The sequence below is a fragment of the Besnoitia besnoiti genome, chromosome III (genome assembly GCF_002563875.1).
Source record: "Besnoitia besnoiti strain Bb-Ger1 chromosome III, whole genome shotgun sequence".
NCBI classification, from domain to species: Eukaryota; Apicomplexa; class Conoidasida; order Eucoccidiorida; family Sarcocystidae; genus Besnoitia; species Besnoitia besnoiti.
This window is the reverse complement of record NC_042358.1, coordinates 4,708,714-4,736,424: the sequence shown is the minus strand read 5'-3', so window position 1 is coordinate 4,736,424 and position 27,711 is coordinate 4,708,714. Positions and strand designations below refer to the sequence as shown.

Genomic DNA, 27,711 nt, shown 5'->3' with positions numbered 1-27,711 from the left:
TTTGTTTGTCATGCTGTCCACCCTCGATGAAGTGTCGGGGTTCTCATGCATCCGCGGATATATGCAGGTCACAAACCTAGTATAAAACGCAGAAAGTGGAAAGATTCGGTGCACTTTCTATGAGAAGTCGCGAGGAGGTAAAGAACTTGGCACTCGGCACGTCCTGTCAAACAACATTCTCCACGCCTGTGTTGCTGGTAATTCTTCCCGGAGTCTGGGTTGCAAAATAAGGCCGCAGGTGACTGCACAAATTCAGCACCGCTCCAGTGTCTCTCGCTGAGTTCCTGTGAAACTCGGACCCAACCGAAAGCATGAGAGGCTTCAAAGAGGTCCCCGGTTTTGCGTGACAGTGAGAATGTACAACCGTTGGCAAACGGGTTCGAGTTTTTAGCCAGCAAACGGACAAAACCTTTTGGCGGAGAAAGCACGTCGCACGGGGTGCATAAAGAAGCCGAAGTCCTGCTGGACACGCCCTGACTTTTCGCGGGGCGAAAGACAGTTCAGTGTAGACAGCCGGCCGGCGGCCTGCAAAAAATCTGCGCACTAGAGCATGTTGTTCTGTGCCGATTCAGCAGCTCACACGAGGCATCGCACACCATCATGCCCTGTGGCTCCAACTCCTGAGTCACGAACCCGTCTTTGCCATTTAGTGTTGTTGAGGAGCCGTCCTTTGAGCAAATACAGTCGGAACACATCTCGGGCTTTTACTCTGCGACTCCGTACGCCTAGGTCAAAGCATTCTGACATGTCCCAACCGATACTGTAGGAATTGACGTTGCCGCGCGTGACCGCGGCCTGGCGGGCCGCAAGTGTGGTGTCTCCCAGACGCACCCCGCGGTTGGGAGAGTGGCCGAGCCAAAATGACCCGTAACAAAGGTTGACGAAGTGGCGAAAAACATGGTGAGCTGCACTTAAGTTCTTGCGGTTCGTGCTTGCCGGCTGCAGACGTCCGTTCGTCAAAGAGTGCCGCGGCGAAGGGAGGCGCGGGCAGGCTGGGCCTGCTTGTGGTCTACTCTTACCCTGCTCGATGCGGGCTGACCATGCGACGCTTGTTCTTGTTTTGTGTTAAGGAGCTATGGCAGGAACCGATTCGGCCGTTAAAGATATCGCTCTCCAGCGGTTCACTTTCGACATATAAAAAAAGATGTAGCCTCGGGCCCTTCAGAGAACCTCGAGGGTACCGCACGACGATGCGGATCCTGCATGTAGCGCACGACACAGAAAACTTGAGGACACGCAGCTCCCAAGACCTTTCCCCTCGGGTAGACATCCCGGCCTCCAGCGGCGGGCCACACCGCCGCGCAGACAACCACCACCTGGCTGCATCGATGCGTTTTGAGGCACTGTTAAAAGTGAAAACTCGGACTGGCTGTCTCGACAAGTTTTCCCGCTTGCATTTTTTATCCGCCAGCGGCCTCTGCGTTGCTCAAACGGAACGGGATTAACCTCCCCCCTCTCGTGACCGCTTGTGGAGACACAGGTGGCGGGCGGGTCGGCCGGAGTGAGGCCTTTTACGAGAATGCATGGCAAGGCAAGAGGCTACTGCGAACCGACGGCCTTCCCTTTTTTTCCACGTAAACAGTCCATCGTCTGTCGTGCCGATTTTGCTCACGTTGGCGTCCAGTAGCTGACAAAGAACGCCTGCCTGTGCTCGTCTCCAGCGATTGTTTCAGATAAAAGATCCTCCGCGGCAGCCTGCATATCCCTCGTCCCATTCCGAGTTAGCTGAGCTACTTTCCCGGCGCACAGCTCTCTTTCTTCCTGCGACTCCGGCTGAACTGCACGACCGAACCCTAGCAGGATGAGGACTCCCGTTTGCCTGGCTGGCGCGACTTCTTGAGGCTGCAGCGCGAACGAGGACGGCCACAGCCACTCGACCAGTTTGTCGCAGCTCCCGCTTGCGAGGCACAGTTTCCGGCAAAATGCGCCACGGGAGGCGCGCGTTCGTCCAACGGGACGCCATGTCGTGCTCGTCTGACACATACCGTAACGTAGATTTGGCGGGTTCCCCGAGCTGCCCTAGCTCCTCGTACTCGCAAAGTCCACATTGTTCATCGTCTACGGAGACCCCTCACAGATACTGCGCTACGGGGGGCAAACCCTGGGAACGTCGGGGGGATGGCTGCCCCTTCTACTTCCTTACTTGCGGCTTGCTGTTTCTAGCGGCACTGCCATCATGTGCAGGCCTCACCCAGCAACGGGCGCCCTTTCGCCGCGGTGAGCCTCTGCGGGGTGCTCAGGAGACGCCGTACCCGTCGCCGCGAAGCTGATGGAGATCTCGTTCACTTGGTTCTTCAGTTGTGTCTGCCATTGGGAGGCTGCACCACAAACACCATGGGGAGGGGGGGGATGGGGGAGGGGGAGGGCATTGAGCTTTAAGCGCGGCCTTATCGTTGCGGCATCTGCGGACCTTTCACTTGGTGACCTTCCGTTGTGGTGCGGCTGCAGCGCGAGCCTGCGTCGCTGGGCGATCAATATATCACGAACGAGGGACTCAGCCGTGGCCTCCCGGCCTAGTTTTTCTCGCTACACACCAGCGCCTGTACCTGGAGGGCACGCGCTGTATATCGAATGCACTGCGAGGGGGGGGAGGGGAGACGGGGGGGAGCAACAGACGGAGATGAAGCACTTTGCCTGGCGTTCCATCCGGGTTTTTCTCAAGCACTGTCCAGTAAGCTCTAGTGTTGTGTGCCCAATGACACAGAATGATTGTACTTTTCCGATATTTTCCTCCTTGCAGCCGCCACTTTTTGCTGTGCTGGTGCCCCTTTATTCAGTGGAGGCGTCGGCCGCTTCTTTCGGCGACCTTTTCCTTTCTCCTGAGCCGGCATTTAATATTCTTCTGAGCACACGATGGAACGACCAGGCGACGGCGCTGGTGCAAGCAGAGCTTGTCGGGTACAAGTATAGCCTCACAGCTCCTCGGCCTCTCCGCGTAAGTCTAGCACTTCCATTTCGGGGAAGATGCTGAGCGCTCGAGGAACCTGCTTTCATCGACCATGCCTAGCATTCAGTGCACTCGCCGTTGCACGCAACCAATGCCCGAAAGGATGCCTATACGTGCAAGGAAGGCAGTCTTGTTAGAAAGACATGCAGCTGTTGCCTGTCTCCTTTTTCTTGACCGGTGGCAGAGACAGCGTCTGATGCCTGCTTGCTGTGTTCCCTGACTGTGCTGACAGACCCCGAACGCAATATTTGCAGGTATGTGTAGTTCCAACGAGCGAGTCCTTTGCCCCATCGACCGCTAGCCCCTCGGAACGATTGCTTGCTGAGACTGACTCGGTGCACCGTTTCCCACGGCTGTCGCATCTCTCTTTCCATTGTGTGACGCATTTGAACTGCCCCTTTGCTGTGAGATAACGCGTGTTCCACTTTAGGGCGCGGTGACCGCACGTGACATGTGACGAGACACCGCGGCCGACCGTCGGGAACTCCGCGAGCGGGAAGGCCGTGCTGAAAGCTTTTCCTGCACACTGGGATGTGTGTGGGGGTCTTGCACATCTATTGATTGTTTCAGGCGCCGTCGTCGAGGAATTTCCGAAGCAGGCGTGCCAAACCCTGGTTGGGGAGCTGCGGTCCGCCTACGCTCTGGCGCCGCGGGCGAGGGAGAATTTCGCAGCAGTGCGCGGGACAGAAGGTGCCAAAGCGTTGCAGCGGTTGTTTGAAGTCGTGGCTTGCACCAGAGAAGCAGTGCCTTTGATGGATCAGCCGCGTATCAACGACCTTCGTGTCCTTTTGGCCAAAGAGCTGAGGTACCTAGTGAAACACGCCAGCCAAGCGTGGTCGGACAAGCTGACGGGTTACTATGAGGCCGAGGCGGCAGCCCGCCAGGCACTGGCTGGGAAGTTCATGGAGACTATGAAGACCATGAAAGAAGACTATGAACTCAGGGTCCTCGTTCGCGCCGCAGAGACGTCGGACGTTGGCATTCAGAAGATCTTTCTAGTCGACGTGCTGAGAGATTTTCCAACGGTCCTCCTTGAGGAAGACTTCTTCTCGCCGAAGCTGCAGAATTTCTTTTCCAGTATCCTCCAGTACCCGCGCTCTCATGTGACCATGGACCGGCCGGCCATCGAGGCGGTACTTCAGACGCACATGCAGACACGGTCGGCGAGCGGCGAGTCGCTGACGAATGACCTGTTCAAGCACATCAACGATCCAGACCACTACTTCCATCCCGGCGCCAAAGCGCTCTTCGTCGACGTCCTCGCCCTTGTCTGGAACTACTACTACGAGCACAGTCAGGGCATGCTTCAGCTTCTCTGCGATAGGAAAGATGATGCCTTCGCCTTCCTTGCGGGACAAATTCTTCGCCTGCCGGAGGTGGCTCAGTCGGAACCAGTGGGTGTTCGGGTGGACATATCCGGCAGGACTGAGGTTACAGACAACCGGAAGTCGTTTTCGCTGGATGCCTTCGGCTTCGGCACCCTGATGCACTTGGCTAGTTGGCAGAAGGTAAAGAAGTATGGTAACCTGGCAGTCATTCAGGGCACATGCCGCTTTGCCTTCGTCGCAAAGCCGAGAGCTGAATCGGCAGAGCCGGTCGACGCTGAGGACTCAGCGATCCTTTGCACCAAATACGACGCTACGTTTCAGCCGCCCGCCTCAGGGATTTTCTCCGGACAGTTTTATCGAACTACGAGGTCGTTCTCGCCTGCGTTGTACCGCCACCTAAAGACCTGGGAAAAGCTTGGAACACCAGGAGAAGGTACGTGCAGGTACCACGCGGTGACGCGGGCGCCTTCCTGAATGCAGAGACGCTTCGGGCGAAGTGCCATATCCAGCGCGATCGCAGCCCGGCAGCGGGCGGCCGCGACTCCCAACAGCAACGTTTGCATCCCTCCACGCTCATGCTGAAAAGTCGTCGTGCATTTGGCTGTCCCGTGTCTCTCATTGTGCGTCTGTCACTCGCAGCCATAGAAATCCGCCACCTAACAGCGGCTATGGCAAGGAAGCTTCGTCAAATGGTGGAGGGTCCAGGAAGCGAACTGCAGGCAACCTGGGATTTCGATTTGCTTTTCGGTAGGCAGGGACGATCCACCCTGGCGTTGGGGGGCGTCAGCTCTGCTGCAGCTCTGGCGGCCTCGCACGTGACCCTCTGGAGTGGGCAGGAGCACGAACTTCCACTAAATTCTGGGCTCTCACCTCTAGTCAGGAAGGTGTACACGCGATTCACTACTCTCTAGCCTGCAACACTCTGTAGGTGGGGGGAAATCTATGTGTCTTCCAGATCATGTGGCGTAACTTTTGTTTCGGGTTTATGTGCAGGTCTGCAACCGGGAGAGGCGCTAAGCACCGTGAGGGCTTCAGTGGAACGTAAGTCCGTGGTGCTCGATCGTGCGAGGACACGGTAAAGCGCGCAATCAGAAGCAGGCGCCTGAGGATAGGGTCCGGAGGCCGTTCTTAGTTATTTGCGTTTCTGGGCTCAATGGTTTCCAGTTGTGTTTGCCGCCGGCCTGCCGCTAGTCCCAGGAAGTTCAAGACTCCATGCGCGTCATCTTTGTGCGTGTGCCTGTTCTTGGTTCGCCCCTTGTGCATCTTCAGAGAGCTTCGACAACATGTTCTACAGTGCGACATCGTCGTTGAGGCCACTCCTGAATATGGAGCTCGCCCGTCTTGTCGCAAGACAAAGCGCCGGCAGACAGGAAGACCAAACTCTCACTCCGGACGTGAAGAGTATTAGAGACTCCCTGCGGGTTAAACTGGCTCTCGAACGTGTAGAGGCCGCCAAACAGTTTTCTGAAAAGCTGAAGGCGATCGAAGAAGATCCAAATAAAGACGTCTTGTCTTTCCGGATTCAGCACAGGCTCATCGATACAATCCTCTCCAGCCCCTTCTTCTACTCGCACGACGTGCTAAACGCGATTGAACTCATCAGCAGCATACCGGAACTGAGCGACGTGCACCTTGCTTTGCAAATCAGTGTTCGCGGACTTGTCGCTTTGCACCGCCTGCTTCAGCGGTCGCCGCTGTTGGCTCTCAATAACTCGGTTGCGAAGGGCCTGAAGCTCTACAAACCCGCGGGAAGCCAGGATTCCCTTCGTCACTCGTTCATTTCTCGTCTGAACATCGTGATGCGGCTCGCGTGGCAGTTCCACTCCCGCAGCTTTGACAACCAAGTCGACCTGCTTTCTCGAAATGGATTGCGGATGCTCCGGCAGGAACTGTCGAAAGCGGCCTTGGTTCGGACAGAGCGCTTGACTCCGACGCGAGGGCTGTATGCACTTGCAGACCTCCCGCGAACGTTTGATTCTTGCGGGTTTACCACAGCTTTGATCCTCGTCGCCATCGCAGAGGCCCGCTCCGTGCCGGTCGAGTACCTGGACGAAGCCGGGCGATATTTCTCCGTGACTTGCACGGCCTGTGTGAATGCGCGGGAGAGCTACGTCGCCACCAGCACGGGCCTCGTGCGCGTCCCGTCCGGGATTCCTTTGGCGAGCCTAGCCCTGCCCTCGATTCGTGCCAATCACCACTTCGCCGGCTTGAAAATTTGGGAAGCTCCGAGAGCCAGTCTAGTGGGTGAGTCACCCGGATGACGACCGGCCGTTCGTATCTCCGCCAGCGCTGGGCGCGTGTCTCCGTGAGCGCGTCCAGTGTTCCAGGAGGTGCTACCACAATGTGCCGTGCACACGACTCTGCGACTGTTGCGCCTCGATCGCCGCTCGATTACCTAGCCGTGTGAGGGGTGCCCCTTGCAGACACTGCAGGCGAAATGTGTGCTTTTTCCTCGATTCTTCCCCAGCGCCCCGCGTGCCACGCGCTCACCAGGTCCGCCGAATTCTCGGGCGTCTCCAGTCTTTCTTCGGTAAGCTCCTAGGAGTCGCGAACGCTTGTCGTTCCACAATACCCTAGCATTGGCATCGGGACAGCCTTTGAAGGCCACCGTCAGAGTCGCAGGGGTCTGGTTCTCGTGTTCGGGGTTCCAAGTTCACGTTCGTTCTACCTCTCCAGCGGCGAGTGGTCAGAACAAACACAAAACACACACGCTCGTCTTTGTACTGTATCATGTTGCTTGCGTTTCGGCCTTACCGAGGGATGGAGAAGCCCGCGCACCGGAGGCTTTCAGTGTGCTAGCCATGTTCACACTCGCGACTTCCCCTTCACACACATGCTTTCTAGTGTCTTACGTCCATCCACTCGACGGGCGCCCAGCCCCAACCGGCTTTGTTAGCATGCTGATGGTTAGTGATGAAAATATAATACCTCATGCTTCTCGCGCCCCTGCGCTACGGGGGTCGACGAGCTCGTTCGATGTTGCACAGCCTTTCGGCTGACACGTAGATGCACGCTGTGTCTGTCTATACTACACAGGTATCGGACGGCCTTGCTCATGATCTCAACCCACTCCCAGTGTACGTGCCTTTCATGCTGCTTGCTGTGCTCAGGGAAAAAGCAGAAGCGTAGGTGGAATACCAGTTGGACCATCTGTCACTTGCGGACTCCAGTCTAACGGCAGTTTAGGGTTTAGGGTTGCTAGCGCTCGAGCCTGCGTCATACCTAGTGACGGGCTGCGGTGGCAGGAGTCGCCGGAAACTGCCTGTCATATGACTATGTCAGATCGTACACGCCACTCTGATGATCCTCCTAAACTGCTGGCGTTCTCCATCTACGCCTTCCTTAGAGGGCTAGGCGGTCAACCTTGTCTGCTCGCGCGAGCTCGGCGGCTCCTGGACACTACGTGAATGCAAAACACTTTTGTGCGGGCGTGTTTTGCACAGACACCGAGCGGCGTGTTTCTCATCTCAACGCGGCGGTAACGGAGGCGGTTATCACACACGCAAAGTTGCCAGTCGAGATGAGCATATGCACGCCGATGTCGCGGGCTTTCCCCGGGTGCCTCGTCCAGCCCGTTTTATCCTGTGATCCAGGAAACCAAGTGTGCATAGAGAAAGCCAACGCGATTACCGCCGATTTCGATGACTTGTTCGACAGACTATGGCTTGAAGTCAGCAGTGCGCGCTTCGAGGCCGACAGTCTTCGCGCTGAGACACACTGGCGCATGCTGAGACCGGTCGTCCTCAATCTCCTTCGTGCAAACAGTGAGTTCGAACCCTGCTTCCATTAACCGGGCGACAGCCAGGTCTCTCGTGCCAGAGCAGCGATTATAGGTCCTTCGATCAGAGGCTGCGCATCGACCTTGGCACGCTGCGGATACACGCTGACTCACTTGTACGGGTCCAACCATGCGTGTTATACAGTTTTGATACGCTGGACTAGTCCGGGGGCGCGTCACAGGATGCGGCGCCCAGGAGGCATGAGCTGAGATGGCTTGGCGCAAGACGCCAAGCCAGTCTACTTTCTTGGCAGACAAACACGTGATTTCTGGTGTAGCACGACGTGTAGACCCGTAGCTTACATCCAGCCGTCGCCTCCAGGCGGTGGCTGCGTGGTAAAAGGACATCGACAAAAACTCACCTTTTTCTACTCATCTCAGGCCCTAAGCTCACACGTGAGGAGTACGAGCTGATGACTACATCGAATCTCCATTTCGCCCAATCGGTGGCGGGTCGCGATGCCGCGCGAATGCTCTGGCTACGTCTGATTCTAAGGCGGCCAGAAAAGCTGAATCAGGAGGACTTTTCCCGCCTGATCCTGGCTTTCGAGGAATTTGGCAACGGGGCACCGGTTCCCACCCAAGCGATCCAAGAGATTGCCACCTTCTACAAAAACGAAATCGCTGCAGCCGGAGACAGCACGCAACTGGGTAAGCACATCAGCTCTCTCAGGAGTGGATTCTTCGGTAGCAGAAACCTACTTCTCTGCGGGATGACTTGCTGGTGCGCGATCTGGCAATCAAGGACCTGAGCCTGACGTGATTGAGCCTTCGTTTGCTGGTCTCGATTCAGGCGTAGGATCCCTGCACCATCTGCTCTTGTGCAACGAGAGCCTAGCATGCAGCTGATGGCGACTTGCAGGATAGCGGACGTGCGACGCGACTTGCGTGGTGAAGTGCGCACTACTCTTAAGCCAGAACCCGTCATGTGTATGTGATCTACCTCAGGCGATCACGCAGAGGCAGCACTTGAAGCAGCTGCAGCCAAAGCCTGCAAAGAGTTCGCTTCGCTGGGGATCTGTAAGCCATCTATCGGAAACTCTGCGCACCACAAACGTTCGTAGGATTCCGATTGTCGAACGCAGCCTGCATCAGGGATTCCTGGTTGACTTAGACGAATCGCTCGTGCTAACCTGCATTCTAGGGTGTTCAAGCTATCACTACCGAGAATGTGGTTGGGGAGGCAGCACCACTTGTGGAACACTCAGAAAAGGCACGGGCTTCCAAAACATGTAGACAAACCCATGTTGATCGACGGGCGGCCAGCCGTGGGACCATGCCTCGTGGCTTCAACACGGGCCGTTTGAATCATATGAAACTGGCGCTCTCGACGAGACGGTGTTGCTCACCTGGCTTCTCTGAAGTACCGCGTCGGCAGCTGGTCATGTGCAAGCACTAGCTCCTCCCCCTGTTTTTTTTTCGCAGACGACGCGACGGACAAGCGCACAGTTAAGAAGGTGCTCCTGGATCTTTACTACCTCCGCAAAGAGTCGCTGTTTGAATTTTTGCTTGGCTCTTTGCCCGGCGTGGAGGAATTTCCTCAGTCGCTCCGCGCGAGCACGACGTCCTGCTTGCTGGAGGCTTGGAGAAATGAGCTCGAGTTTAACCGGATGATCAACGAGCTCGAGCAGCTTAGCGGCGTCTCTGCCTTTACTCCGCAATCCGTGCGAGAATGTTTCACAGCCGGCGCCTTGGCGGTTGAGGCTGAATTCCGCGAACAGCCGGCAGCCGCTGCTCCCTCTCTCCCTGCACAAGTGACAGGAGTGATGAGCAGCTCGTTTTTTCTGTTTTTAGTGTTCCACCGCTTCAAAACTGTCCTCGAGGCCCTCGAGGTGTTCCGCGCACTCCAGCGCCCGCGAGAAAAAGATCTCCTCGAGTTGCCCAACCTTCAGGCGCTCACAGAGAACATGCGGTCTCTTTCTAGCTCCCGATTCCGCGGCCTGATTCGCAGGACGCCCGGATTCTGCGAGTTCGCCTATGCCTTGGTCGCCGCGCGCACCAGGCGAGATCTTTACATTTTGGAGGCCCCTAGCCGACGGGGGTTCGGTGGAAGGCTACTCCGCATTGGCGCTCCTTCGACAGAGTTTTTCAAGACGCGCGCAAGCAGAAGCGTCAGCGTCATCTGTGCGCCGGCCTGTTTCGTCGTGTCGCGAGACAGCGGCGCCTCTGATGTTGTCAAAAGCGTAGCTGCAGGTCAGTCTCGCCGTCGAGCTCTACTTCCTCTGCGGTCGCGCTGTTCTCTTCTGGGCCCTGGGCGCCGCGTAGCGCTGTCTGTTTCCCCGTCTGCCATGCGTAGGGAGCGTCTGCTCTCTAATGTCCTTCATGAGTTTCTGCGCCAGCGAGTCTCGAGCGTACTGGGGTGGCGTGCGATAACTCTGAAATCGGCGCTGCGTCGCATGCTGGTGGGAGAGGGTTCCAGTATCCGAGGGGCTATCACATTTTGAACTTTCAACGAGTAGCAAGTTAGGCGCATCAACACTGTCATTCGTGGCTTTTTCTGTACGAGCTAAGCTCGCGTCCGCACTTTGTGTGATTTTATGCAGAGTCTCAGACAGTCATACGCGACCGCGCGGCCCTGCTCCGAGTGATTCTGAGTGGCGTCTTCCCGAAGCTCGACTTCTTTTCTCGAGTCTCCCGCAAGGAGCTCGATTCAGCAGGCAAGTTGTTGCCAGTCCAAAACACCGTTTTCATCCCAGCAGAGGACGCGCGCATCTGCAAGGAGGAAGCGAATCCGCTTCACACGATTTTCGTGGTAAACGAATTGTGCAAGCTCACCAAGATGACAAAGTCTTATTTCCTGGAAGCTCTGACGGTGACCCTAGGAATAGGAAAACTCAACCCGCTCACGTGGCTACGCTTTTGGCTCGCGGGCAACGACGTCGTGTTCGCCTTGGCGAAGGAGGCACTGCGGGAGAAGATAGACGACGGAGGCGCAAAGAGCCTGGAGACTTTCATCAAGGATCCAGAGTGGCGCCGCGGGGTGCCAGCGCTCTACGAAGAGGTCCTCCTGAAGCTCAACAACTCGCTGTCGAGCTTCAGAGAAGTCGCCATGCTTCTTCGGCGAATCAGGCCCGCAAGTAAGCATGTTGCACCTACCTCTCCCCTCTCAGTCGTGAAGGGTTGTAATCACCTGCAAAACACGCGCCGCTTGAGCTTCCACACGTATCCGCGTCGCTTGGCAGCCACACGCCGTGTCTGACTGTGGTTATTCTAGTTGTCCACAGAGGCACCTACGAAGTACCGCGGCAGCGAGGGCACCGTGAAAGACCTCCGTAGTGTGGCTGAATGAAACAGTTCTGACTGGCGACGCCGCACGCACGCGTGACTCTGGAAGAGTTGGAAGGCTCTTTTGCTTGGCGAGCTACGGGTGAAATCTCAGTTATTTGTCTTGTCTGCAGCGCGAGCTATGCGACGGATTGTCGAGTCCATTATGGGTTTTTTCCGGTCTTCACGAACGGAAAAAACGCCAGACGAAGGCGTCACGATTGTCAGGCGTAAGCGCGGGGAGGGGGCTTTCGATAGCGGGCGCTCTGCCAGAGATACTGTGCCCGCGGGGCCTCCCGGAAGAAAGGGATGTTGCGGGCGACCGGGGGGGCCTGTAGAAAGCCGGTGGGTTCAGGAATAGATGCAGAAGACCAGATGCTCAAATATGGAGAAGCACCGGTATTTACATGGAATAGATTTACAGTATCTCCGAACATCCTCCGTACAAAGCAGGCATTAAGAACATAAAGGTCATAGCTAGGCCATGTATCGTTATTATCACGCAAGTAGCCACGACTGTCATAGGGCATGTATGGCGGGACTAGCTCTTTTTCCCGTGAAAACGCGTGAGTCTTTCTCTTTAGCACCTTGCGTCCTCGACGTGCTCTCACTGTGCCGGCAGAGGCGAGGCCTTTCAAGATGGAGAAAGTGATCGACCGAGAAGCGGTTGAGAGCCTTCCAGACCTGTTTTTCTTGAAGAACTGGCTTTCCTTCTCCATCTGCATGGACAACGGCGAGGACGGCTTGGAGTTTTCCGGCACATATCGCCTTGCGACCGCCATCGGAACGAGCTTGAAGGCTGCTCAGCGATTTTCGACAGAAAGTTACCTGATGCACGGCCCTATTCGGGGCGAGCGAACTGTGACGGCCGCCTTTAACCGCATGGCTGTGGAGTACTTCATTGGCGTTGGAGGCGTTCACGACTCGGCCAAGACGTTGGTTGAGCACATGGTGACGGCAGTTCTTCACACCTGCGCGCGCGTGCAAAACACTGAAGAACTCGGTAGCTTTTGCGACTCTGCCCGGGCCTGCCGCGCGAGCCAGACCAAGAAAGGCCCAGGCCCTGCTGACGGTAAGCACCCGGAGCGCCTTACACTCAGAGTCGAGAGTCCCCGTACGGCGAGAGAGGGAGGCAGCGGGGGTGGGGAGGACGGTTAGAGGTGCAGACGCTGAGGTCGTTGCGGATCTCAACACATTCTCCAACGGAGATAGCTTCTAGCGGTTTCCCCCGTTTTTAAAACAACGCCGCGACAGTCGGCGCCCGCAGCGTCTCGGCGGCGCGCCTCGTGGCGCGGCCATAGGAGATGCAGTCCCGCTGCGGGCTCTTACCCGCTACCTGAGCAGGTCTCAAGTCGCCGCATCGCGCCGCGACTGGCGGTTTCATTCGCGGAGGCTTTGTGCGCGGATGCCTTGTCCCGCAGTCGAGTGTATCATGAAAGTGCTCCAAGACAGTTTCTCCTCGGACCGCGAGCCAGGCCGCCTCCAAGCTGTGCTGAATATCTTCAACAGCCTGTTCGAGGAGCTCGGTCACCGCGTGGTGATTTGGAGCCAGCCGCTGAACCACCTGTTTACGTACGAGACCAGAGTGAAGAGCGTCGCGGACTCGTTTCCCATTCAGCTGATTGTAGGCCGGGGCGGGCCCCCTGTGGCAGAGGGCGACCTACCGGGATGCGGCCTCTACGTCGTTTCGCCCGCGTTCTCGCTACAGAACCAGCTAACGATGGCCTCTCGACGAGAGCAAGGTACGCGTCTCGCCTGTCCCCGTGTCGGAGTACAGCCCGTTAGGCGGAACAAACGCGTGCTTGGCAGCGCAAGCTGGTCAGCTGAACCCCAGCTGGTGTGCTGTGGCAAATAGCAATGTCTGACCGGTCTGTCTGTTCCGGCAGGAGCCGCACCGGACCGCTCTGGTTCGCCTGTAATGAGTGAAACGCACTGCTTCGTACCGCGTGAGATGAGCTCTCCCAGTGCCGCAGTGAGATATGCGTCCACTGTAGCCACATGTCGGCGTGCGGAGCGTGCTTGTCCTTGTGTATTGCTCCACAGGAGCCAGCGCGCCGATCGAGAGCTACTCCGCCGGTAAGACCGACGGCCTTTCCAGTATGGTGGTGCGGTGCTGAGGGAGAGGCCATCGCGCGTCTATGTTGAAGGGACAGAGCCTTTGACTCTTCGGCTGCTCCGGCCTGCCCTCTCTACCAGGTCTGGTGAGAACGTGTCTGAGTGCTCGCGAAGCTCTCTCAGCCCATTTCGTAGCAGAGGAACCAGCTGCACCCTGGCGTTCTGGGGCAACAAATAGCGGACTCGGCGGATGTGTTTGCTCTCCGGAACACCTGCCAGTGCAGTATCTTTGTCCGTCTGCGCTGCGCTGCTCTCAGAGGCTATTGAGATCCTCGACCGCTTCCTGCGAAACCAGGAGGCTGCCGTTGAGGCGACGCGCTACGTGAACCAAGATTCCTTCGAGCCCCTGGGTTTCATCATCGACCGGATTGCCAACCACCCTGAACTCGACTCAGCTACTGTACTGCTGCCGGCGCAATTGCCAAAAGTGCTGGGGCCCAATCCAGAGAACGAAGAACTCATCATGCAGCAAAAAGAATTCATTGGTAAGGAATGTGTCGAACATGGGCAGTGTCTGCGGCGGACGACAAGAGGCTTGACTGGGAGCGGTGTCTGTGGAGCTACAGGGGCGTCTCGTTGCAGTGCGGCGTTCCGCCTGGGGTCTCATACTGTCCGCTGCTTCGGAGCAGGGGAGGATTTTAGGATTTATGTCCTGGCAACTGTTGTAGGGGGCCTCGGGGCCCTTCAACAGGTGACGACGCGCAATCGCGATAAGTGTTGACGGCATCTCACGAACGACATAAGACACCAACGCCGAACTCAAGCGTTGACTTGAACCTATCATCGCCAGGGGATGCCGCGACTTTTCAGCTTCAGCTGCGCCTCTGATTTGCTGGATGGCGCTACGCAGATGAGGTTCTCGGCGCACGGGCGGTCGACACGGAGATTCTCAAGAACTTGACCATGCGCCAAGCCATGCAAGCGTGCATGGACACAAGGAACAAATGCAAAGATGTGCACGACGAGCTCGAGAAGCGCGTGACCGCAGCACTGGACAGATGCCAGGAAAAAGGTGAGAGATGCCGAGGGAGATACCGTACAGTGTCCTTGTGTTCGTGGTGTGCGAATCTCTGCCTAGTACTCACCGCGCTCCGACGGTATTAAGCAGTGGCTTGTCTCTGCTTGAACTTGGTCGAAGTAACTTTGCCGTCGGAACCCGCGCCCGTACCCAGAGCTCTGATTCCTCGCCCCGCTACCAGGCATGAATGCGAAGACATCGAAACTCGAGTTACGACGAGGCCGAGCCTAGCCGGCGTAGGCCGGAGGTTTCACATCTTTCCAAGAACCTGTTCACCGCAGACTGCATGCACTTGACGGGACTTGGCATGCCAATTTGTTTGCTTGTTCCAGCCGACAAAAACTTGGCGGCAGGGCTGAAGCCAGGCCAACGTCGGAAGCTCTTGTCTACAATGGAAGAGATCAAGCGCGCCCTGCACAGTCACGAGTGCGGCGCCGCGTCGTGTTCGCTGACAAGCAAAGTTGAGGCCTCTTTTCGCGCCGTATCGAAGTTCTTCTCGCCCTCCGAATTCCGCGAGATGCACTCCCGCATTTTTGAGACGGTGACCCCGGTCGACAGAGACGCCCTCAGTGGCGAGGTCGCGCGCGCTCTCAAAAGTGAGTTCCACCGTTCGGCGGAGTCGTCCTGAACCCTGAGTCTTATCCAGCCGGCTGTGCCTTGCCAACGGGGTTGCAGCGCCGCTGGACTGCCGTCCCCGGCTCCAGTGGCGCTGCAACACAGACGAGCCGAACCGTTAGCACCGTTTCAGTTCCCAAGCTTTCTGTAGTTAGACTGTTCCGTTGTTGGCACTACGGGGGGATCTTCTGTCTAAAGGAAACCACTCACGTGGCTGTCCTGCACTGTGCCGGCTTCTTCGCGCCTGTCTTGCAGGCGTCACACCTACGCTGACGCTCCCGCAGTGGGCGACGGTTCTCGACAAGCTCAGCGAAGCCAACCGCATGCAAGCGACGGCGAAACAAATCAACCCCGAACTCGTTGGACACCTGATGCTCTTCAAACGCACATGCTTTGAGGTGGCTCAGCGACGCCTCAGGGACTCGCTCGCCGTTATCCAGATGACTGTGAAGAAGAACGGTGAGGCGAGGGGAGCTGGCTGAATCGCGCCTCCCTGGCGGGGTGTACCGTGCGAGCTTCAGGGGGCTTCACCGGCGGTCTTGTTGCAGTCACCGAGTTGCGCCTCAGGCCCTTGGCTCTCGGTGTGTACTGCTGGACTCTCAACGGCAAAAACGCGGGACGATGTCACGCTGCGGACAGTACCACGCGCCTCGACAGTTCACTGACTGCGAGGCACCTGCGGCAACGGAAGCTCGCGCATGAAATCAACTCATTCCGCTGTGCCTCTTCTTTTGTTCGAATTGCAGCGCCCTCGTGGGCATCCGAGATAGAGATTGAGTTTGAGCAGCGCGAGCGCTCTCGGAAACTGAGTAAGCAGCTCACCAGAGAGAGTTTAAGTGCCAAACACCCCTGACCTCGTAGGGCACCCTGTTTATTACTCCAGGCATATTTCAGGCGTCATAGGCTCTCTCCGGAGCCACAGCAACTGCATCAGGTCTGCGGGCGATTCCCGCCCAGCGAGCCTGCCGCGTTCCACTTTGCGACTTTGCATCGTCCGTTCCGCGACTGTAGCAGACGGAGACGACGTGTTGAGCATGTGCGGGTCGACAAGCTCGTCGCGCCTAGTTCTGCAGACTCGAGGTGGATTAAATCCCCCAGTGGCTTCCACTCGTGCGTTCCATGTGCCTTCCAGTTGTAGAATCCGTCCTCAATGAGTGCTGCTCAAAGGAAAAGTTTCTCCACAATGGCGCGACCGGATCTGCACGTAAGGCAACAATTCCTTGACACGGGTGTCCGTTCAGGTATCTGTATCGTCCTGCCTCCCTCTCTGTCGGCGTCTTGCTCAGCCTGCACCTTTGCAAGGGACACCAGACCACACGGATATTCTCGAAGAGGGGCAAATGAGGGTGGAGGCTATTCCCAGCGCAGTCTAGAGTCTTTCGTCTTCCGTGAACACGCACTGTTTCGCTTTTAGTGCACACTACGTCCGTAATCTTGTCATTTGTAGCATCACGGGGCAGATGCGGCACACGGCTCTGCTCGGAGTCACGTGGTGTATCTAGGGTGTGCTAGAGTTTGGATGTTTTTTTCCTGCAGACGCGTTTATGAAGGGCCTTCGGTCTCGTGGCCTCTCGGCAGAGTGGAACGAGTTGCTCTCACACCTCACGGACAACCACCTCAGCCACCTGACCTGGATGCAGCGCGCATGGAACATCGACATCAGGAAAATGGGAGGTAGGGCTGAGCTTCTCGCTGCCACACGTCGCAGGCTGATCCTTGGTTGTTTGCCGCTGCTGCTTACACTCTAGAAAGTCAGACTGACGAGATTCCTCGTCTTCCAACGGTGCATTCGGTCCACACAACGTTGGTCACCCCGCTGTGTAGGCTGCATGATCGCGTAGGACTGCGTAACCGTGGGAAGCCGCGCCCCAGCGGCAGGAGGTATCGCGTGCCAGGCCCGTGCTGGGGACCACATTTCATTCATTTCACTTCCGTTCGCGTGCTTGGTCTGCAGAAAACGAGCTTGGGATGACGCAGAGTTGCCAGGAACAGCGCTTCTGGAAAATCGGCGCCGCAGCATGCACAGGTGATGACGTGGATTCCACCGCAGCGGTTGCTTCCGCGGGGCTTCTGCGGGCACCCGCCCCTCTCCAAGTCGCACTAGCGAGCAGGTGCTGCGACCCCCGTCTCAGTCTGCGGCGAGCACCCTGCTAGACACCCCGCAGACTGACGAATGGACCGGATGTGGGACTCAGCGGCGGCGACTGACGCCTTTCGCCGCGCCTGTCTCCTGTCTGCGTTGCAGCTCTTTTCCTCAAGCGCATGGGAACGCGCGGCCTCAAGCTCGCCAGGTTCACTCCTGTCACCAAGAGCGCGCTCGAAGACAATAAGCAGACGTACGAGGAGTGGATGGACAGAGGCCGAAACGTGCTGCTTGCCGCGAGTAAGTCGGATGCGCATGCTGCTGGAGGCTGGCAGAACACGTTTACGAGTTTGTTGCTGTGCTAGCGAGCTGCCGAATCTTTGGCGCCGCCCCGGCCGGTGCACGGACTCCGCGCCTTAAGTGTGCGGTGGCATTTGTGATACAGAAAAGACCAGCAAAGAAACGATAAAGATCGACCAGTACGCAAACGCCGAAGCCAAGGTCTGGGTGCGCATTGCGGAGGCGCTGTATGTGCGGCCGAACGCGAGCTGGGCTTCAGTTCGCCAGTCGATCATCGCCAGCAGCGATCGCATCTACCTCAGCGTTCTGGGAAGAAAGAAGGCTCGCCGACTCTTCGGAGCAGTTCAAGGTAAGTGTTCGCTAGGCAGCATCCGGCCTCTGGTTGACGTGGGACGACATAAACGTCTGACCAGGCCCGCTCTGCCTCGAGAGCGTCACAGTGAGACAGCCCATCTCGCGTTATGCGCGTGTCTCCTGTAGGAGCCGCACCTTCGTGGCGAAGCACCATGCGGTACTGTGATTGTCCCTGCGTGAGTTCAGGGCTCCACCGAGCGGTCTCGTACGTTGAGGAGAAGCACTTCAACCAGTTCGGCGCATTTTTTGTCACGGGTATGCAAAAGATGCCTGGATAGCCGTCAGAGACGCATTGATTCTTGTCTGGTGTTCGTCTCACGATGCGGTGGAAGTTGTGCAAACTGGCAGACCCGCCAATCCTAAGGAAAGCGGCTGCGTGGGTCCAGGGCGTTATTGACGTTCCTTTTCCTGCCACGGGTGTGCGGCTCTGTGTACAGATGCCTTGATGCGTCACCTACGAGAACAGAACATCTTCGATGCCGGAAACAGCGCGATGACCATTGGCAACATCAAGCGAATCAGGACGTTTGTCGAGTGGAAGAAGAAGGTGCTGCTTCTCAAAGTGTCAACAGGTTCGTCAGGCAGCGCGTAGTCCTACCGAAATCAATCTGATCGCGCATATTGCGCGGCCGCGCCTCGACAGCCTGGAGCAGAGGATGTGCACTCCGCTGCCTGCGCGTCTGGCTGGTCAGGGTTGCTGAGGCGCAACCAGCTGCCACCATTATTCGCGGCTCCACACGTCGTGTGCGCTGTAGTGCGCTCTGAAGCTGACGCCAGCGCCGTTTGCAGCGTGCGATACAGGGGGGGGCGAAGCAGTTCACCAGGCACACGCAGAGGTGCTCACACGAGGAACTTAGATGCGCTTTTTTTTCAGAGATGATTCGGACGCCCATTCCCGTAACGCTGATCCAGGCGATGGCGCAGCACAAGCATCTCGTTCGGCAAGTCAAGTGGCTAGCAAAGAGCAAAATTGTGGCAAACGTGGTTCGGACTTCCTTGCTGTCGATGGTGCGTCTGGCGCTGGGCCCCGCACTCGCGCGGGTCATCAACGCGACGAATCCAGACCGGGCGATGACAACCTCCACCGAAGGCAAGAGTGAAGGGACGCCCGCGGTTCTCGCTGGCTTGCTGTCGATGAGCGTCCTGATGAACAATTACCTGGGAATGAATCTGCCTGCCCTCGTCCTTTTGCTCCCGCCGATTATCTCTTTTGTCAAGTCTTACTCGACCAAGAACTTGCTGGAGAGCATCATCGACAAAGTCGACCTGCCAGAGCTCGTCGCACACATCCTGGAGCCCTTCTTCCCACAGGTGGAGCAGGTCGTCGTGAAGTGCATCCGCGAGTATGTGACGGTTGAGTTCCTCGACGGCGTGATTCGGGAGCAGCTCAGCAGCCGATTCAAGCTGGAATCTTTGGCGTTGTCCTCGAAAATCAAGGATATCGCAGAGTACCTGGTCAACATCGTCAGGAGGCGAGTCCCCATCGTGCTGACCAAGCTCAAGCACTACTTCATCAGTCCGACGCTCCACTACGTGGCGCGCATCCTCAAAGAACTCGTGGTCTCGGTCGTGACCACAGGCGCAGACAACGTCGCGAATCTTCTGCTGCAGCGCCCTCACAAGCTGCACCCAGCGCATTTCCAGTATATCATTCGCTTGCCGTCGTTGACAGACTCCGTGGGGCTAAGGGACGTCTACGAGACGGTTCTCGCCGTCTTCCGCGACCGCACTCTCAGGGCCATCAATCCGACGATTCACATTCCCCCAGAGTTGACGGCTGGCCTTGCGCCTCTCGAAAAGATCATTGCGTTCGGTCTGTTCCCTCCGCTGCATCCGCTGAACCCCCTCGGCTTCCCCTCGCTGACCGAGAGAGCCTGGCAAACGCAGACGACCAACCACAGGCTGATATTCTATCCGACGCTGCAGACCGGCGTCACGGGTTTCCTCGGAGAACTTCGTCTCACCCTCACGCACAACCAGCGGGAGATTGCGCACGTGTTCCAAATCAAAGACGTGAAGGGCTTGAGCGCGGCCGAGCTGAAAAAGTCGATGGGGATGTTCACCAACCGGATGCTGACCTTTGAGTTCACCCGGCACAGCCGCGTGCCGCACGCCGCGGACGTGGTGGTTCGCAGCCCGAGCCGCGAAGTTCTCTGCACGCTGTCCGTCCGATTCGGGTCGCTCTTCGTCGACGCCATTCAGCAGGCGTCGCTGATCACACACTTGAACCAGAGCATCCCCGGGATCATCAAGCACCTGCAGAGCATAAGCTCTGAAGGCCTAGAGGACGTCTTGACTGAGCTGGCGCGACAGCTGCCAGGCATCGATCAACCGGATGTGTTACTCGCCGAGGCTGCGGGAATGGTGGAGCGGAAGCTGTACTCGAACTTACTGCAGTATGAATACCTTTCCGCCTCGGACTGGTTCTCGCTCGACTTCGGCATCTCGGTCTCGGTGCCCCGCGTGGACGACCCAGCAGCTGCCACTGGCCCTGCGTCTGTCGAACTGACTGTCTTGGTTGGAGAAACGGAGGTCGCGAAGAGCTTCTTGGTCTCCGTTTTTGATCACCAAGATCAGCTCGCGCAGCTCGACGACATTGTCAAAAGACGCTGTGGCGTGAAACAGTCGCTCACGCAGCGTCTCCTCAGTCGTCTTCGAGGCTCGGGCGCGGTGGAGAACACACCCAAGTGCATGAAGATTGCAAAGTTCAGCACAGACCATTCAGGTACGGCGCAGTGGAGCGTATCGCTCCGTACCTTACAGGGACCTCACGCCCGTGAGCGCCATTCCCTGTGGTACGGCCTCCGCTCGTGCGCGCCTGGCTCGTTCAGCGGGGTCAGCCCGACCTAGTCTGGTTTCCTCAAATACAGCCTTTCTCACGCGGGCACAGTCTGTACGTGGGATCCCTGACCCCTGGCGGATGCGACGCGCCTTTCGCGGTTTATGCGCACTCTCTGCACTCACTCACTTTGCGTCTGCACGATGGTTTCAGGTCGGTCGTGGCTGACGCTGAGGTGGAAGAACGGCAACGGCTACGCCAGCGAGCGTTTCGCCGTCACGCCCACGAACAATCCGGACATGAGTAAAACCGTCGAACAGCCGGCAGAGGTCAGTCAACTCTTTCGTGCACTGCACTGTCTCCTGCCAGTCACCTGTCAAAGAGACGAGAAACTCAAAGCGTCAGTGGCGTATGGCACGAGTGGAGTCACGCCGCAGGAAACGATCTTGGGCATGGTTGCCTGTTCGGCTAGGTAGCTCTCGCGCCGGCTTCCTCTACAGCCTGTCTCCACGCTGCAACCCGCGGCGAGAATGCTGATGTCTTGTGATGGAAATTTGCGCCTGTGCGTCTATTCCTCAGCGTCCGTTGTCAGACGAGAACCTGGAGGACCTCAGATCGCGGATCGCCTCGGCGAGCGCTCAGCGCGGGAAGAGCTACGAGCTCATTCACTGGGCGGTGTTCACCGTGCTGTTCAAGACAGCCGTCGTCAACGCCTCGTATCGGCGGCAGCGACGCGCTTTCCGTCGCGCGATGTCGGAGACAAACGACTCGGGCAAGCGGGTCTTTAGAGAGCGCGATTATCTGGATAGCGAAATCTTCCGGAAGCCCCAGGCGACGCTCGATCCCTCGTGGATGCTGCGCCTCGACGCACTGATCCACCAGCCAAAGTATCGCGAGCTCGTGACGATGTTTGGCGACAAGTTGCACGCGTACAAGGAAGCACTCGCTTTTGCCCTCTCCAGCATTCCCGTCACGGAGAGCGACTCAGTGCAGTCGGCGAGCGCCATGATTACAGCCGAGCGGCTTGGGCAACTCTGTCCGCTGGACAGGCCCGAGTCGGAGGAGAAAAAGTCGGCCTGCGAAAAGAACAACGGGATGTGGGGCTCTCTGTGGGTCACCGACCGTGGATCGTCTCTCCTGAACTTCATCGGGCAGAAGAAAATGAAGACGCCGGCGCTGTTCAAGTACTGGCCCGCGGGCGCGACGGACACGGTCGCCAAGTATGCGGTGGGCGACTTGGATGAGATCGAGATGTACTTGCACAGTCGCGCGGACGCGGTCACCGTCAAGCTCGTGTCCCCGACGGTTGTCAGTCAGCAGGTCTTCGTGCAGCTCTACGACAACTATCTCGCCGGAGAGGCCAGCGGCCGCGTCAAGGACGTGGGCGAGAAGTACCAGGTGCTCAAGTACGCCCACATCAACCAAATACGCCTCCTGCGCTGGTACATGTCGCTCGCGCGCGGTCAGCAGGAAGCCTCCGTGTCCGCGGTGCTGCGAAACGCCGGTCAGGCAATCATCAACGCCGTGGAGCCCACCTCGGTGATGACGGCGGAGGAGAAGTACACGTGGTCTAGCAAGCTCGAGGCTTACGCCGAGCAGGTCTACAGAGATTTGGAGATCTCCTTCGGGATGCGCGAGCTCTCAGTCACGCTGGGCACACCCACCTCGGGCGTCACCGAAGCCTCGCAGCCCCACTACATGGTTTACCTCACGACGCTTTTGCACAGGAACCCGTACGCCGACGGGGTGGGTTTCCAGTCTTCGCTGCAGGAGCCGACGATTCACCGCGGCTGCTCGGCCTCGCCGATAGACTGCCCAAGCCACGAGGTGCTCTGGAACCACGTCTACACGACGCTCTTGGTCATGGTTCAGCTCGCGCCTCACCCCGAAATACTGGAGTCTCTCCTTGCCGCCGGAGATCTGGATTTCTCGGGAAAGGATGACCCCACAGTAAGTGAGCTGGCGCCTGGTGGAAGCCTGAACCACCTCGGGAGTGTGCCGACCAGCAGGCGGGCAGACGCAGTTTGCCTCAACAGGTGATGCTGAAGGCTGACGCGCCCGAGCATTTCCGACGTGCTGACTCTGTACGTCTTTTCAGCAGCCGCTCACATTCAATCAAGCCATGAAGCTGCTCCAGTATGGCATGAGCATCATTGCAAGGTGGAAAGTCAGCCCCGAGGTCGAGCACTACTTTGAGGGAAAGGTGGACCTGCCTTGGATCAAACGCATGCTTTCGCTTTTCCAGGACGACGAGACTCTTCAGGCACTTGTAGTGTACACGCCACCCCTCTTCTTGAAATCAACTGTGCTCCAGAATCCTCGGGCAATTCTGCAAAAGGCCGCCTGGAACGCTCTGATTGCTCTTTGGGGCTTCAGCGGGGCCTTCGGTCGCTTCGCGGTACGCCCCATAGCCAGCTTGAAAACTGTGTTGTCTGCGTCCTTACCAGCCTCTCTTCTGCGCTTTGCTGCACCTCAAGGGTGGGACGTGTTTTTCGTTTTGGTTCAAATGTTCCTTCACCCAGCCTCTACAGGCGTCGCACGCGTTTCGAGCGGACTGCGCTGGGCTGACAGACCTTGTTTTCCCGAAAGAGCGCTGTCTGTGTTCGCCGCGTTGAGCGTCGAGCCCGTCAGTGCATCCGCAGCAGCGCTGTGTTTGATGTCAAGAGGAGTTCCACATTTTCACGTCCGCGCCTGGCGTTGGTCCTCGGCCACTGTGTTCCAGTGTCGCTGCGCCTGCGCAGACACGTGTAGTTTAGGGTCCGAGGCTCTTTCTCAGTTTTTCGCGTCCTGGCTCCTTTCCCCCGTATGCCCCCCTAGCGGTGAGCAAGCTCTCAGACTGACGCGAGTTCTTTCCTGCCTTGTGCGGCTTCGTTTGCAGCTGGAGGTTCGCAGTGGGTGGCAAAAACAGATCCAGGGCGGCGTATCGTACGGCTTGGCCATGTCTGATATGGATTCGCTTCAAATGCCTTTCCCCGTCCGCGAGTACCTCGAGACAGAGCTTCACGCGTTGTTTTTCGATCCAGAGAGACCGACGACCCCACTGTTGGTTCTGGAGGCTCCGGGCATGAAGGTGATCGACACAGCGCTGCTGGGCCTCGTTCCGGTGGCGCGCCGCACCGGCCGTCTGCCGATTTCGCATCCCCTGCTTCTAGACCTTTTGGTGCAAGTGCGGAGCTATCTGCATGCCATGCGCAACACGAACGGGGCGCTGTACGCGACAGAGAAGTTGGCGGACGCGACGGCTCGCACCCGCTTCCTCTCCATCATTCGCGAGGCGGCCCTGAAGGCGGCGTTCATGGAGCAGCTCCGACTGGCGCTGCCGCAGCGCTTCCTCTGGAAACGCAACCAGTTTTTCCACATTGACAACATGGCCAAGATCAACGAGGACTACGCAGCGAGTGGGGTGTTGCCTCCCGACTACAAATCGCGGCTCCTGGATCTCTTGCCAACTGTGTGCGACTCGATTGCGGCGTCTTCGTACGACGCGGCCCTCGACATCCTGGGCATCGACGTCGCGCCGATTGCGAACTTTCGGGAGGTCGTCGTGCATCTGCGCCAGGTGCTTCGAAACGCAGGGGTGGAGGTTCCGCAGCAGCTGCGTCACCACCCGATCGAGAACTTCATCACGACGGCCAACTGCGGACCCGTTCGGCAACTGCTCAAGTCCGAGAAAGTGGAGAAGGCCTGCGCGGAGTTGGACCAGGCCCGCGCGCAGGTGCTTGGCAAGGTCAGCTTCACCGCCGAGTTCAAGCAAAAAGTCGCGGAGGTTGAAGCCCGACTGGCTGAGCGCGTCACCTGCGGGGCTGATTCCGAGGACGGCGGGATGCTGCGGAAGTTCTGGGTGCGCCTGATGGAGGACGCCATGAAGAACGCCGGCGTTATCAACTACTGGGACTCGTTCCTCAGCGCCCCGGAGACCGCCTTCGATCACCCTGGAGTCGAAGCGCTGGGTGAGGGCGTCGTCGCCGCTACGCTGCACAGGCTTGCGCTGCATGAGCGTGCGGGGACTTTGACACCCAAGAAGGAGGCGGCAGTGTTCCCCACGATCTGCCAATTCATCTCCTACGTGCGTCGGACGACGCAAGCGAAGCCCACTGCGGACTTTTGCCGGCTGTTTCCAGACGGGCGCCCAGTGCTCACCCGGTTTTTCAAGCAAAGCCGACAGAACCAGGTCATGCGCATGGAGCTCACGAGCTTCTCCTTCACGCGAGGGCCCACTGTGCTGTGGATCGAGGACATTGGCGAGGTTGCAAAAGTCAGCAACACGCTCCATCCGCCTCGAAACGCGGCCGTGATCACAGCCTTCCGGATGCTTGGCGAAGCGATCTCCACATCGCGAACTCCACAGGTCGCGGACAACCCGTCGCTGCGCAAGCCGTCGGAGCTCGTGAAGAACCTGTCCGAAGTCACGGATCTCTTGCTGGACAAGTTCCGGAAGAAACACAGTACTATGAACAAGTGGAGCAAGCAAGTGGTGAATGCGATTTTGCGGGTCGTTGACGCCGCCATTGTGCACGCTCTCACTTCCGTCCGGCGCTTCGCGTCGTACTCCTCCAGACAGATCAAGTCTGCCCGCGAAGAGATCAAAGTGCAGCGCGACCTGGAGCGCCGTGTCAGCGCTGTGTCTCGCTACGGAGCGAACCGCAGACGCGAAGCAGTCGCAGACCCGCCACCGCCGGCGTCTGCCGTCGGCTTGTCGAATCCCGAGCCAGGACCCAGTCCGCCCGCGCTCATCCAGAGGGCCTTTGCCTCATCCGTTGCCTCGATTGCCTACCAAGTCGTCTCCAGCACGCTTCTGAAACTGCACCGAAATACCCCGCGGTTGATCTCTTCTGTGTTGGGGACGAGCATGAAAGACATTGCTGTGCTCCTGCGCGCCAAGCCGACAGTCTCTGGCTCAGTCAAGAGCATCGCAATGTCGACGTGCGTGAACATCTTTGACAACGTCGTACTGCCGATCCTCACCAAGCCCAACGTCTTGGCTCCCGAGACGCTGATTCGGAACTTGATTGCGCAGCTGACTCGGGGCATTCACTACGCCATCATGCCAAACATTGGAGCGGTTGAAGAGGAGTTCAGGCGAGCCAGGTCTCAGGACGGCATGCTGCCCCTGTCCACGTTCGTCCACGGCATCGTGCTCGCAGCTGTCACACAGCTTGAGACACTCATGCAAAACAATAAGTGGCAGACGGAAATGGTTCGCCTTGTCCAGGAGAACATTCGGACTCTGAACAGTTACTTCATCGACCTTGTCAAGCGATTTCGCCTGGCTGACGCCCTGTGCGGCATCACGGACCCCCTTCTCGACGCGATTGCAGACGTCGTCGAGAAAAACGCCGAAACGCTCGCCCATGTGCTATCCGATTTGATGCAGGTTGACGCGTTCGGCCTCTTAATCAAATTCGCTCAGGCTGAGCTGCTGAGAGAAATCCGTCTGATAGTGGACACCGGCGAAATATATGGTCTTTTCGAGCTTCTGTTCTCCACGGGCGTTGTGAACGTGTTAACTGACGCCGCTAAGGGAGGATACTACTTTTACAAAAGGGAACATTTGTAAGATTTGACACAACATTCTTGCTTTTTCACACAGACCGAGGCTGAGGTCCTTCGAGGTATGGTGTAATCGAACTCGTTGCATGACCCATTCAGGTTGCGTTTCCCGTCGGCGCGCACGCGTGTGAGATTAAGTACCTGTTTTCGGGCACTCCAGCAGGCCGGTCGGTGAAGCTTCTCACCCAGAGCCTGCTGCATTTTTTCCGTTGAAGAACTCTGTTACAACGCACGGTGATGAGTGACTCGTCGCTTAGCCTACGTGCCGCACATGTGGGCATTTCGTGCGTGTGCTGAGCGCGCTGTAAATAATCTCTTTCGTTGTGTGTTGGTCGCTTCCAGTGCTAGCTTCAACGTCAACAGTCCCGCTGGACCCCTGCATGAAATTCTGTGTCGCGGATCGTGGGACTTGCCTCTAAATGTGAATCATTTTTTTGGCTCGCTGCTGCCAGAAACGGAACGTAGTCTGCGCCGCAGTGCGCGAATCCAGACTTGCGACTGGAGAGTAGGATTCCGCGCAGTACTTCTCAAGGCTGTGCTTACCGCAGCGTCCTGCTCTGCAAGGCGCCTCGGATGGTCGTTACGCTACCGCACGCAGAAAGCTGTACAAGCACGAGCAAACCGGGTGGCTCCACGAAACGCACCCGGCGGAATGCCGTTATTCCACCTGATGAAACTGTCACCGGAGAGTTTAGGGTATACATAGCACTGAGCGTCGGGCTCCTTGAAACCGCCTCAGCCACTACACCACGCGCCATGAAAACATACACGTGACGTTCCCCTTTGCGAGACAACCACATCTATCAACACCTATGTTCATCTGAAGGAGCAGATAACGAACTATGCAGAAAACAAAAAGCTCGCTTTTCACTAAAGGCGACGACCCACCGATTCCCAGGACTGCTGGCTCCTTCCTTGTCTAGATAAAGCCACCACGTCGGCAACATCCGTCAGCAGAATAGCCTCTCCGCAGAGAGGCGTAGAACACCGCCGAGGGGTTCTGATCCATTTCTCAAGATCTACTCCTGCGCTCAATCAAGATCGCGCAGAGGCCAGAGCTACTGAGTGTCACGTTTGTATCGAACTGTATGCAGGCTCTGGGAACGCCGTTTCGGTATGCAGTGAGTGCTTTATGCACCGAGGCCTCACTGTCGCCTGTCAGGCGCTGGACCGCTCCGTTGGCGCATGATGCTTCAGGCTTCCACCGATGCCCCTGCCGCCAGTTCTGCCTTCGTTGGCGTCCGTGTGCCTTGCGTTCGGCGCATGCGCTGCCGCCATTTCTTTGAATTCGGTTCTGACTCGTGCGTTCCACCTTCCCATTGCGCCTGAGCGCCTCCTCTCTTCCACTTTTTGCCCGCCCCAGAGTCTAGTCAGCACGAGAACTCGGTAGACGATGCGCCTGAGACATTTCCTGCACGAAGAGCAAGCCTCTGGGATTTTGGCGAGTTGCGACTTGGAGCATGCTCCTCCTGTGCAAGTACGGAGCTGGGACGGACGAGTGCTAAGCCGTCATTGACTCCTCGCGGATCTGTTTTCCGGATTCGCTGTCGCATTTTCTCGGTGTCCCCACTTGCCAGGAG

General features: G+C 57.7%; 1 protein-coding gene across 1 annotated transcript; it reads left to right on the top strand.

Annotated features, from left to right (window-relative positions):
• Nucleotides 1–2,695: 2,695 nt before the first annotated feature.
• Nucleotides 2,696–26,138, top strand: BESB_049440 (uncharacterized protein; the record flags this gene model as incomplete). The annotated part of the gene is made up of 33 exons (XM_029363395.1): nucleotides 2,696–2,935; nucleotides 3,180–3,201; nucleotides 3,518–4,708; nucleotides 4,915–5,103; nucleotides 5,269–5,316; nucleotides 5,545–6,519; nucleotides 6,743–6,805; nucleotides 7,719–8,039; nucleotides 8,435–8,704; nucleotides 9,002–9,073; nucleotides 9,479–10,246; nucleotides 10,597–11,130; nucleotides 11,452–11,547; nucleotides 11,940–12,389; nucleotides 12,739–13,059; nucleotides 13,361–13,393; nucleotides 13,690–13,917; nucleotides 14,283–14,444; nucleotides 14,783–15,046; nucleotides 15,321–15,524; nucleotides 15,812–15,874; nucleotides 16,198–16,269; nucleotides 16,602–16,739; nucleotides 17,020–17,091; nucleotides 17,311–17,448; nucleotides 17,594–17,797; nucleotides 17,989–18,057; nucleotides 18,240–18,374; nucleotides 18,677–20,527; nucleotides 20,795–20,910; nucleotides 21,161–22,531; nucleotides 22,680–22,979; nucleotides 23,460–26,138. 33 exons carry the CDS (start codon nucleotides 2,696–2,698, stop codon nucleotides 26,136–26,138), a joined length of 13,659 nt encoding a protein of 4,552 aa, XP_029220761.1.
• Nucleotides 26,139–27,711: the final 1,573 nt, after the last annotated feature.